The sequence below is a fragment of the Ambystoma mexicanum genome, chromosome 1p, assembly GCF_040938575.1.
Source record: "Ambystoma mexicanum isolate Mex_15411 chromosome 1p, UKY_AmexF1_1, whole genome shotgun sequence".
Taxonomy (NCBI): Eukaryota; Metazoa; Chordata; class Amphibia; order Caudata; family Ambystomatidae; genus Ambystoma; species Ambystoma mexicanum.
The window spans coordinates 791,365,994-791,379,753 of record NC_090921.1 but is presented as its reverse complement, the minus strand read 5'-3'; the positions used below and the strand labels follow the sequence as shown (position 1 = coordinate 791,379,753).

The following is a 13,760-nucleotide window of genomic DNA, read 5'->3' as shown; positions in this document are numbered from 1 at the left end:
GTCTTTAAAAAAAACAAGTCCTCTGCACACAAAAGCCTTGCAATGTGGAAACACAATTCAAATGAGCCAGTTTACTGTTTCCCTTTCGCTGCTGATCAAAGATAAAGGAATACTGGAAGAATACTGGGACACTTCCCCCTTACTTTCCAAAGGTACCTTTAATAGTTAGGGCCATATTAGTGGCTTTATTGGTTTGTGGTCACAGGTCAAATCAAATGGACGCTGCTTCAGAGGGGAGTTGGAGGTTTACAACAACATCCTGTGCTACTTAGGATAGTGTTTATATTTTGGTCACATTACACTAACTGTGTCTATATGTTCATGCTTTGGAAATAATTCTAGATGTAATGTTCAGCTGCTTTCTGAAATCAATACACGATACTACTGCACAGTTTTGGATTTCTATAGTTTATTCTTGTTTTGATCGGGATGTTTTTATGATCACTTCAAGTTGTAAGTTGCTTTAACTGCTGAAGGAGGCTTCTCTTGGCCACAGAAATCCAGAACTTCACTTATATTTACCACAAGCAATATTTTGAAAATAAAATATTGCTTTTTTGTAAATATCAGTGAAGTTTGTTAAAGAGCTTTATGCTCGATGTAGAGTGAGGGCAGTTAAACCCCAGAGGTTACTTGAGGGGCTGGTTTTTCAGTTTGTGTTCTAGGTTCCAGAGTCTGCCTTTACTCTGGTTTCCTGCCCAGCACCATAAGAGATTTGTATAAAGATTTTTAAATCGAATATTGAATATTGTTATGTTTTGATGCATATTCATCATTTCTTGGAAGCACTCGTGTGCACCTGATCTTTTCTCTTTCGACCCGCTTACATCCCAAGGGGCTGGCGCTCAAGTGTGAGCCCTGATTTGTCTTTTTTAATGGTGGGCCACTTGCAGGTGGAGCACAACGTGCTTGACCCCAGTAGCTTATCAACAACATTGATCACTCGCACAGACCCAGTGCAACTCAGACATTCAAGTTTTTCTGTGGTGTGCCGGCACTGCATCCCTGATTTACTCTCACTCTTATGCCATGTCCCGTGCCCCGGCGTCCTTAGGCACCATGCCTTTCCCAGAGGAAAGAAGATACATTTCAGAGAAAACCCAAGCTAAGTGTGTTTTGTGTAATGTATTATGCATGCATGTTTGAATATAGTGCATGTGTGTGCATATGTATGACTAGTGGAGTGAATCTTTAGCTGTGTCTGTATGTATGCGTGCTAGCATCAGAGTGTGTGTACATGTATGTGTCTGACAGTGTGCGGGTGCTTGGAAATGAATGCAATGTACAACTGTGTGCCTATCGTGGGAAGCCAAACACCACCGATTTCTGTTGTGTTTCACACTCAGACTCATGAAAGTGGTTTACAGTGACCATTACTGGCATTGATAGGTTGCGGCCTAAGGCTCATTTAATCGGTTGACCATTACTGGCAAAGAGAGATTATTGCAGCAGCTTCATGCATCTGATTTATGGTGACCATTGCTGGCATAGATGGATTGTGACCTTTGTCATAAATTGCATTAAAAACCTACAATTTGAAAAGTTGTAACTCCAAGCAAGCCAAGTAGGCCCATAGCCACAGGATGTTTAGACATCACAATTCTACTGATCTTGACAGGGATGTAGTTCCCAAATGTGCATTCCAAATATCGGCTTTGTCAACCTTCTCTTGTCAGACGCAATAAAAAATATACAGAACATTATTGAAACTTTCAAATCACGTGATAATGTTAACCTGTTTTAACTGCAGCCACAAAAGCAATGTGCATTCAAACTGCATTTTTATATGCGAAAACCACAAGACAATGTGGTCTGAGCAAAATGTCTAATTTATACAGTTTATATACATCTTCAAATCAAATGCTCTCCCTTCTCAATCAAAAGGAATGTGTACCCATTTCATCAGCATTATTACAGACAAAGTCACAGAGAGCACAGCAGTACAAAATAAAATATCTAACTGTTGAACACGAGATGTATTTCGAAAAGGCTTAATTGTACGCAGCAAAACACGAACAGCAATTGAACTGCAAATCATAAATACTTTTTGTACCATGTACACATCTGGAGCTTCTTCTATAAACAAAACAGACATCCAAGCGAATATAAATAAACCACCAATCCTGCGCAAATGGTTCATTAAGACAAGCTGATAGGCGCAAATGTTTTGAATGAGCATGGACGTTCTGTACTCTTTGGCGAAGGTCCTCCTTGTTCAAAACATGCCACTTTTTTTGTACATGGTCCATAATGACAAGTTGGCTTCACTTCAAACAGAAACCTAATAGCTGGTCAGTTTTTATGGATCACATGAATGACATCATAATAACATGGAAATAGGGGAGAAACTAATCCTTTTTAAACTTGCTGTTTTAGGAGGCTAGGATGTTCTTCTGAAATTGTCAAGCTGAATGGAGCGCTGGTGCGTACCTGATCTCAAGGTCCGTTGAACAGGTTTCGTCACAATGCTCTTTGGTACCGGAACCATGTAACAGCAGTGTAGAAGCACCACCCTCTACCCACCGACACAATACCTAGTAGGCAGGACACATGGTAAGTCTTCTTGCACCATGGAAAGTATTCCCCAAAATTAATGTGGTGCAAAAACAGTGCAAGGCACTGGTCAAGGAAATCCAGATGGAAGGTCCAAAAATGGACTAGCCAGTTCAATTAATAGAGGTAAGCAACAAGGAAGGATATACAGGGCAGAATAAAGGCAAGGAAGGCAAGGCAGATAAACAAGGACAACAGAGCAGAGATAATGCAAGGAAACACCCAGGGCGGTTGCAAGGAGAAAAGAGGAGCTGAAAATAGGAGTGGGACAACAAGGTTGTTCTGCTTTTATGCCCACGGGAATGAGGTTGTTTAGTTGCTGCAAGGCAACGCTATGATGAATGTATGCACGCACGCAGATTTCTGAACCAGCAAAGACGTGTCAGCGATGTCCAGGCAAACATGCCAGCAGCCTCACTCCTCCAGGGCCCGGGCACCCTGCCGTGCCAACAAGGAGCAGGAGGAGAACACTGTTGGGCGGGCAGAGGCGGGACCGCAGAGATCCAGGTGAGTGGCGGGAATCTGGGTATGTTGCTGCGGGAGGCGCCAGGGGTATATAACCACCAGGCTCTCACGTCTTGTTGGAGGACCCAAAAGTTACATGGTATTGTAACACTAGACACTGTGGATTGGGTCCTGAGGGGGGAAAGAGCCTGGAAGACAGCTGCTTGTCCACAAGATTTTGACCTGATTGGATAAAGAAGCAAGCATATACTTTAGTGACTTGGCCAAGACTATGGCCAAGATTCTAGACTATGAGCCTAAAAACTGGCACATAGCCAATTTTTTAAAATTCTGATTTTCAATGTTTGCTTCAATATTTTGGAGGCATAGATAATTTAGAAAGCTGAACTGCCTGGGAATCTACAGCAAACAGCGCTCAGAAGCCTTCACTCAGACAGTAAACTACTCATAAGGCTAAAAACTGGCAATTGGAACATTTTCCCAAATTCAAATTGTTTCACTGTTGCAATATTTTTCTTTTCCATGGTACCGCTATTAAGAGGCACTGTGATGTATATTTGTTAAGATACCCTTTCAACTTTCCCTGTGCTGGTTCTATTGATGTACTGAGTTTTGCCACAGTGTCCATATATAACCTGTGTCGCCCATGCACTTCTTTGGCCAGTATAAAGTGGCACCATTAAAGCACAGATGAAGGGTGAGTGGACTCTTTACAGGTGGATTTAAATTGTTTTACCTGTAATCATTTTGATCAATGACTGTAGATCGCTTTTAGGTTGTTTTTACTTAACTGCCCAGAGAAGCCATGGACGTTTTGATTGAGTTTTTAACCATTTCTATCTAATGGGTTATCCAGAGGTTGGTCAGTGTAGCCTAACCTGTCCCCTGGCTTGCCAATCCACAGCATCGCAACTGTGAGTTTGATTTTAAGATTTACTGGGCCACAATGGCTACACACGCTGTTGGTTGATTGTAGGAAGTTTTAACATTTTAGAAGTGAATACAGAAGGTATCTTCTCAAATACTTTATTGCTAATTTCCAGAACTGTACATTGTTTGACTATTCTATTTTTAATGTTTATATTAGCTCTTCAAAACAATACATGAATTTGTACCAAGAGAGGAATGGCATTACCAATGTGTTTCTATGTAGGCCTATAAAAGACACTATATTGCAAGTGCAAACATGCGTTGGGTTAGTAATAAAACTGTATTGGAAAGATATTAAAAGGATTTAATGTTCATCATACATACAAGGGTAGTAGGCATTGATACCTAGATTCACTAAGAGGTAGACCCACAACAAGATGCATGTCCAATAGTAAGCCTGTCAGGTATTCAAGAATAATAGTTTCTCTTGCACTAAAGTGCAGAGATCCAACTTTCTTCAGAGCCTTACTTCGGTACAGCACTATTCCCTGCCACAGGCTCAAGTGGGCATTTAGACTAACTTTGGGGTGGAGCTTAGGCTCTGGTGGGCAGGGTATGATGTACATTTTAACAGCTGGCTCATGGAAAGTGGTTTATAGTGACTATTACTGGCGCAGACAGGATGTGGTTGCAGTCTCATGAAAGAGATTTACAGTCACCATTACTGGCATAAGTAAGTAGTAGCTTGAGCGTCATGAAAAGCAGTTTACATTGATCATTAATGTAATTTACAGGTTACAGCCGCAGGCTCATGCACGTGGTTTACAGTCATTATAACTGTCATAAGAGGTTGTGGCATCAGCTTCATGCAACTGATTTATAGTGACTATAACTGCCATAGATGCATTGTGTCCTCAGGCTAAGGAAAGTGATTTACAGGGCCCATTAAAGGCATGGATGGGTTGTGGCCACAGCTTCATGAGAATGGTGTAAAGTGCTACTGTGTACTCTTGGCAACATGACATTTACTGGGGATTCTTCATGTGTTACCCCAGAGAACCAATTGTACATTGAATTACCTTTTACCTATTTTTTCTCAAAAATGGTGCTATTAAAATACACAATTGCAACAGTTTATTTAAAAACAACTTTCTTTGGGGATAACCCCTAAACCTAACCCATAGGTTACAGGGCTCCCTCGCTACACTTTGGGGAAATATGGAAGCCCTTCCACTAAAAGTATTGGTTTGGGATCAATAAATATGTAGACATTGGAAAAGTACATTGTGCAACTGCATAGTCATAAACATGTGAAAATGAGCTTTCATAATATGGGGATTTTTGCAATTTGCACATTGAGGGAACCTTTGTGAAATACATTACTTTCTCATTAAAAATGAGCCACAGTCTCATTTAAAACTGGCACTGTTATGGTCTGGTCATGCCTTGCTCACCTGCTATACTACCATCTGATCTGGGGGAGGGACTGCATTACACCCAAGTATTCTACTCTAGATTGCATAGAGAACGTGTTTAATTCCCATCTGTGTATCCAAATGTACCCTATTCACATTCCCCTTTACTAGTATTCCATGCTCAGCTCCTTACCAAAGATATTTAATTCGAAACCTCTGTCCTAGAGATATTCTATTTCCAATCCTTTAATCCATTACAAAGGTTATTTGTATACAGAAAATATTCCATTCCAAATCTCTGATCAAAATGTGTGTTGTTACAAATCACCTACCCCAGTATACCATTTCCTAAACTGTTTCAGTCCTGATGGAAAAATTATGTTCCTGACCTCTTACCCAAGATATTCCATTCACAATTATTTTTAAAAAAGGCATTCAATTCCCAATAATGTTCCCCCAAATTTCAATTCCCTACCCATGGCATTGTATTCCTGATTCTTTACACAAAACATTTGATTACCAAGCTTATCAAAACGGCTGGTTATTTCCGGTCTTTAATCCCTGTATTCCATGCACAATTGAAAACATCTCCAACCCTTACATACCAATGTTTATGTTAGCGTTTATATCCAACCCTGAATAGAAATGTGCCTATTTTTCAATGCAGAACCAACACGAACATGAGGTCACCCCAATCTAATGTGTAAAAGCATAGGAACGATGGGTCTCAAACAACAAACAAAAAGAGTCCTATGCATATCCGTCTAAATAGTCAAAACGGGCAAAGGCAATATAAAGAAAATATTTATTGCAAAAATTGCCCTGAAATCATTGAATGACATAGAATCCATCCCAGGTAGTTGCTTTAGCTGGTCATCACCTATGTGGGAACTGTAGTGTCTGCACACTTACCACCACTACCAGGGAGTTTGTCCATAGTTCATTCCATTTGACATTGAATACATTCTCAAACTGTAACTCCACTTATGTTATTTATGCCATTAAGTGTTGTTGCAATCTCTTTTATATTGGCATAACTAGGAAGGTGTCGGTGAGGATTTGCGAGCATCACAGCAGAACCAGGAATAATGTCCTCTCTGTGCCGCTGGTGCAACTCTTTGTGGAACACAATCACGGGCCTGACTTTCATTTGGCTGGTTTTAGACCAGCTGAAGCCTGATCTAGTTGGTTTCTCTATGACAACTCGCCTATTGAAACCCAAACAGAAATGGATCCATCGATTGAGGACCCATGAAAGTGGCCTAAATGAAGATCTACAATGGTCTGCATTGTTGCTGTGAGGGCGCGCGTACGCTTTAGTGTTTTTTATTGGTTGATGCATTGGAACATTGTGTGTAATCACTGGTGTGTGATTTATGGTGATTTTTCACCCACACATTGATTTCATTTTACATGGACAAGCAGAATTTTCCCCACATTCATTTGCTTTTATTTTATTGCATTTTACTCAGTAGAGCTCTAGCACTTGAGTTCAAGGTGAAGGTTTTAGGAACGACAATACCCCAAGCCGGAACTCGAGTTAGCCTGCACAAGTCAGTTTTGTAATTTCTACTCATTTGCAAATAATGAATGGTTGTGCCCGACGAGTGAAAGATTCCAGCACAGGCTTGAGAAATTATGTTTTTTTTCATGTGGCTTCTAGCTTAGACATGGTCACCAATATTTACTGTATTTTGTAATGTTTTTGTATTTTGCTTTCTCTATGCATTGTATGTTTCTTTATTTAGGTATGATTGATGCATGGTTTATGTACGGGTAGGGTTGTGCATTGTACTCTTTGTTTGCTGTTTCTTTTTCCATGGGGGTCACAGTGGGTGCTTCTCCTGGGATAGTAGTGTGCAAGGTTCCATGTGTTTTTAATCAAACCATTTTTCACTGTGCATTTTTTTCTGCAAAATGCGGGGTGACAGCGCCCAAACCAACCCACCCTCCTCTCCCCATAAACTATTTCCTCACCCAAACCAGACATCTACATTTTGTGTGAAAAATGCAGTTAAAAGGTGCAGTAAAAATGATTTGATTCATGTTTTTATGGAACCAAATGCAATATAAAATGTGTGGTAAAAATCTGTGGTGAAAATTATTTTGTAAAAAGATACCTTTCCTTTAATTTCAGTGTGCATATCTTATCCAGGATATCAGTGTCCAAATCTGAAAGTAGATGTAAGTGCATATATCTGAACCAGGCTATCAAAGTGCATTACCATACATTTCATTGGGCTTAACTTACTTAGCAATACAGTAGATTTCTTATGCAGAATGTCGTTTTACTGCACATTGAACGTTTCTGGACACTTTTTACCTTGGATATCAGGGTATGTGATCATGTACAGGAGGCCCCAACGGAGGGTGGTGGAGGTTGTGTCTGTCCCAGCCACAAACAGATCTGCGATGCATGCTTGCAAGTTCTCTGATGAAAATGTTGAATCCGGGTTTGAGTTTTGCTACAATCAGACATTGAAGTGAACAATATTATACACATGAAGGTATGCAGGGTTGCAAACATAGGTATTAAGGTCCCATCTATACTTTAAAGAATTTCTTTTACAAATAGCCCACAGGGTGTTGGAAGCCCTGCCAGGCGCAACGCGACCAACAAACCAAAGTAGCTATAACACATCCCAAATGCTACAGACTACGCTGTGAACCAGGGTAGTCTGTCCTACGGGACGCCTCAGGCCTGTGCTGTGAGCTTCCAAGAAGAGGACAACTGTGGGATATGCAGTACCCTCCACCTAGTACAGAACCACCATTTGGATCAACCGGTTGAAGACAGGAGAGAGAGAGAGAGAGAGAGAGAGAGAGCGAGAGAGAGCGAGAGCGAGACCCCAGTGTGCTGATAGAGCTAAGAGACCTGAGAGGGATGAAAGATCCTAGATTGCTAAGGGAGTCAAAGGACCAGAGGAACCTGAAACCTGGAAAAAACCCTAGAACAGAGATCCTAAGGTGCTGAGAGAGGCAAAGGACTGGAGGGGGTGAAAGACCCACAGGGTGCCCAGAGAGGTAAAGGTCCTGTGAGAGCTGTGGGACTTGGTAGGGCAGAGACAGATGAGTGGTTTGAGTTCACTAAGGAGTGAGATTACCCTGACACAGGGTGAGTATCTGGACAGACTGAGAGACCAACAGGGTGCTAAATAACTGAAGAAAAAGTTTTACTTGGTACTATATATATCTGCAGCGGCCTGGGTACTAGATCACTGAAAATGAGACAGGCACTATATCACTGGAAGTGAGATGGGCATTTTATCTCTAGATGACAAATACTGTGCTTGGCGCTACATTCCTGAGACTGTTGTAGAATCCAGAATCACACTGGGCACTTGGTCCCTTGGTCCCAGTAGAAACTGTAGTTAGAGTGGATACAGAGGTAGACCAGCACCCGTATTATACAGGAGACCCATGCTGCATTGCAGTTTAAGTCATCTTGACACGGTTTGTTTGGACAGTTCAACTGTAACCTATAACCTTCTATCCAGTTACCCACCTGGAAAAGAATAAAGTCTGTTTGAACCATACATCTCTTGTGTGTTCTGTTGTTTGCCACAGCAACAAATGCCTATCCCCCACATTCCAACATAGCACCACTAAAAGCAACCAAGTTATCCTTGGGATGCCGAGCTCCCCATAACCTCAGGTCCCTCTGAAAAGCCTCTGTAAAATGTGTGCGGGTTACCAGGATACCATTAAAAAACACCAGTATTCTCTAGAACTCTTTGTAAGGAGACGGTTTGTTGCCTGATGCCCATACCTCACAGGACACCTTGCCAACTTGTGGGTTTATGATGGTGGAGCAACAGCGTTTCCTCATGGTCCTACCTCTGAGTATGCATGGGTAAAGAGGAGGAACAGGAGCTGTTGCGCCACTGTGCAAGTGTTAGCTCTCAGTCCGGCGCCGGCCTCTGGGGCTGGGTGCTAGGTCACTTTGCCAGGCAGCCAAGAAACGTGAAGTGTGACAGGAGACAGAGAGCTGACCAAGAAGACTAAACTGAGAGGGAGCCTAGTGGGTCGGGCTGGGGGAGGCAGGGTAGGCTGAAACATGCATAGGCCATAACAGTGTGTTTTATAAGTGGAACATGTGTTATGTTATGTTATTTTGCATTTATATAGCGCCTTATATACCATTGGTATGGTCTGAAGGCGCTGGTAGGTTGAACACCCTTGGGAACCGAAGTTCAGATCAGTAGAGAGAGTAGAGAGAGTCAAAGGTGCGTGTGAGCACCAGATATGTGTGCAGCTGGTGCGGTATTAGTGTAATAGCTGCTTCTTAGTGGTAGGTGTGGTGGTTGAGAGATCAGGAGTATGTGTTCGTTCTGGCAGGATTTATCCAGATTGAATGTGGCTGCGTTAGGCCTGAGGAGAACGCCTGGCTTGGGGGTGTGTAACCAGCATTGTTTACTTAGAATGATGGGGAGTGTGCGGCGGATGTTGGTATGAGAACAGTTATACCGAATGGTGTCATAGTATCTCTGTGTTCTAGTTGAGTGGTGGTGTAAAGAAGAGAGTAAGCGTGGTGGTGTGATATGATGGGTTATATGCTCTTTCAAACGTTCCCTGCATTCCAAAACATACTATATACGTCACGTAATTCTATGCACTCCAGTCCGTTCCATGCACTCCTGTCCACTCCATGCACCCCAGTCTGCTCCACACACTCTGGTCTGCTCAATGCACTCATACACTCCAGTCCGCCCTGTGCACTCCAGTCCGCCCCGCGCACTCCTGTCTGCCCCACGCATGCACTCCTCTCTGCCCAACGCATGCACTCCTGTCTGCCCCACGCATCTGCCCCACGCATGCACTCCTGTCTCCGACACACCCACTCCTGCCCGACACACCCACTCCTGTCCGCCACACGCACTCAAATCCGCTCTTATTTACTCCGATCCGTTTTGTGTATTCTAGGTTGTTTTATGCACTCCATCCACATATTTCACACGTACCATTCTGTGTATTCTAAGTTGTTTTATGCACTTCATCCACATATTTCACCCGTAACATCTTCATACTTCATCCTTTCCATCCACCTATTTCACACGTTTCATCCACGTACGTCACCCGTTTCATCCACGTACGGCACCCGATCCATCCACGTACAGCACCCGATCCATCCACGTACGGCACCCGATCCATCCACGTACGGCACCCGATCCATCCACGTACGGCACCCGATCCATCCACGTACGGCACCCAATCCATCCACATACGGCACCCAATCCATCCACGTACGGCACCCAATCCATCCACGTACGGCACCCAATCCATCCACGTAGGGCACCCAATCCATCCACGTAGGGCACCCGGTCCATCCATATATGTGATCAATTCCATTCACATATATCATTCGTTCTATCCATATAGAATCCATCTATAGACTTCACTTGTTCCGTCCGCTCTACGCATTCAGCAGCTCTACGTACTCATTCATACTGCATGCAATCTGCCCCCATTCATTCTACGTACTCATCCGCTCTACGCAACACGTCCGCTCCACTCTAGGCACTCGTTCGCTCTAGGCACTCGTTCGCTGTAGGCACTTGTCCGCTTCATGCCCTCACACGCTGTACGCATTCATCTGTTTTGATCACTCACCCGCTCTACGCACTCAGCCCCTCGATGTACCCCTCTGTTCAGATGCACTCATTCGCTCATATGCACTCGTCTGCTCTATATACTTGTCGGCTCTTCCCACTAGTCTGTTCTATGCAATCATCCACTCTACACATTCTTCTGCTCAGCTCATCCATCCCGCTCTGCTCATCCATCCGCTCCCCGCACTCATCCGTTCTACGCACTTATCTGCTCTGCATGCATTCCGCACTCATCCGTTCTACATACTTATCCATTCTACTCAAGTCATCTGGTCTATGTAACTCATCCACTCTAGGAATTTGTCCGCTTTATGCCCTCACATGCACTACACATTCACCTGCTCTACGCATTCACCCACCCAACGCAATCACCTGCTCCCCGCACTCACCCGCTCCCCGCACTCACCCGCTCCCCGCACTCACCCGCTCCCCGCACTCACCCGTTCTATGCACTCGTGCTTTCCACGCATTCAACTGCTATATGCACTCATCAGCCCTATAAAGTCATTCGCTCATACGCAGTAATCCGATCTATATATTCATCCGCTCTCTACACTCATCCGCTCTCTACAATCATCCGCTCTCTACATTCATCTGCTCCAGCGATCTATACACTCTCTGCACTTCCGTACTCATCCGCTATCCACACTCATCTGCTCTACATACTCATCCGCTCTACATACTCATCCGTTCTACACATTCATCCAGTTTACGCTCATTCATTCTGCACATTCATCTGTTCTACCCACTCCTGCGTTGTACTCCCTTCTCTCTATTTATGCTTTCATCCGCTCTACATGCTCGTCCGCTCTACACACCCAACCGCTCTACACACTCATCCGCTCAACATGTTCATCCATTCTATACACTCATCCGATCTACATACTCATCCGATTTACACACTCATTCGATCTACATACTCATCTGTTCAGTGCATTCTTACACTCAGCGCAATCATCCGTTCCACACGCTTCATCCATTCTAACTATTTCATCCACGCCATTCACTTCGTTCACTCATCATGCATTATATCCATTTCAGTAGTTTAAATCTCCTTACTGTTTCCGTATGATTTATTCTTATTATCCACTTCACTGCTTTGATCTACTTAACTCGTTTAATTCTGTTTGTCCTTTTTGTTTATATTAGTGGTTATTAGCTGTAGATTTCTCGCATCAGGTAGTTTGTTGGATTGGTGTCATCGAGATGCTGCTAGTCTGTTTGGGTTAGTTTGGGTACAGGTTGGTTTTAGGGGAAGATCCAGGTTTTCAGTAGTTTGAGGAAAGACGTTAAATCCTCAGTTAGGTGGATGTGGGGTGGGAGTGAGTTCCACAGCGTGGGGGCCAAGGCTGAGAATGATGATCCGCCTAACCTGACTGAGTTTGTCTTAGGTATGACTAGGAGGCCGGGTGAGCTTGATCTTAGGGTGCGTGGAGGGTGATAGGGTTTTAGCTTGTCTTGAAGATATTGAGGTCCGGTTTTATGCAATGCTCGATGGGAGATGCATAAGGTTTTGAAAGTCACCCTTCGGGCTACTGGAAGCCAGTGCACCGTCTTAAGGGCTGGGGAGATGTGGTCTCTTGGGCCGAGCGCAAGTAGCATTTTGGCTGCAGTGTTTTGTGCCCTTTGGAGTTTATTCAGTTGGTACGCGTGGACTCCGAGGTATAGGGGGTTTGTGTAGTCCAGTCTTGATATAACAATTGATTGGACCACAGAGAGTCTGTTGGGAAAGGAGAGATATGGAAAGATGCACCTAAGGGTTTTAAGGTGGTAGTGGCAGTACTTTGAGACGTTGTTGACTTGGCGTGAGAGTGTTAGGTCAGAGTCAAGGGTGCATCCAAGATTTTTCCCTGAGTCAGAGGGGGTCGGTGAGTTGCCTATGGCGGATGGCCAGGGTAGTGGGTGCGGAAGAAGTTCGGAGTTGCCACATACCATGATTTCCGTTTTGGAGGGGTTTAACATGAAGTGGCTTTGGGTCATCCAGAGTTCTATGTTGAGGAGGCAGGAGGTCAGGTCGGGAGTTGGGTTTTGAGTTCAGGAGTTTTAGAATTAGTTGAGTGTCGTTGGCGTAGTTGTAACACAGGATGTTGTGTGAACGAATTATTGGTGGGAGGGTGATCAAGTAGAGATTGAACAGGAGGGCAGATAGGCATGCTCCTTGTGGGACTCCCATGTCGACTGGTCGGGCTTGGGAGGAATAGGTGGAGAGTATCGTTATTTGCTACCTATCTTTGAGGAATGAAGCTATCCATTTAAGAGCGGTTCCACGAATTCCTAGGTAGTGGAGGCGGTCCAGGAGGATTGAGTGATTGATTGTGTCAAAGGCGGCGGATAGGTCAAGAAGGATTAATGCGGCGCATCCCGCTGAGTCTGCCGTCATTTTAAGGTCATCCCAGATTGAGGTTAGGGTGGTTTCAGATCTGTGACGGGCTCTGAAACCTGATTGTGCGGGGACTAGGAGATAGTTGGCTTCGACAAAGGCATTTAGTTGGGAGTAGGCGGTTCGGTCAATGAGTTTGGCAAGGAACCTGGTGTTTGAGATGGGGCAATAGTTTTTGGGCTCGAGAGGGTCGAGGGAAGGTTTTTTTATTAGAGGTTTGACATGAACCGTTTTGAATGCGTCGGGAAAGATACCAGAGGAAAGGGAGTCATTTATGATGGATCTTGCGTGTTCTCCTGCGCAGGTGGAAGCGAAAATTTCTTTGAGGGTTGTGGCCGGGCAAGGGTCCAGCAGAGAGCCAGATGGTTTGTGGGCAGATAGAAGTTTGAAAAATTGGTCTGATGATATTGGACTAAAGGATTTGAACGTTGATTGCGTAGTGGTCACAGGTGGTGGGCTGGCCGGAAT

The 13,760-nt window shown here is 44.0% G+C and overlaps 1 protein-coding gene across 1 annotated transcript in view; it reads right to left on the bottom strand.

Moving 5' to 3' along the window:
* The window catches only part of LOC138512237 (cytochrome P450 2B1-like), a 173,136-nt gene that overhangs the window by 67,956 nt on the left and 91,420 nt on the right, over positions 1 to 13,760 (bottom strand). Inside the window, exon 6 of the mRNA XM_069627679.1 lies at positions 7,627 to 7,768. Coding sequence (XP_069483780.1) covers positions 7,627 to 7,768 — 142 coding nt within the window. The remainder of the gene's footprint in view (positions 1 to 7,626; positions 7,769 to 13,760) is intronic.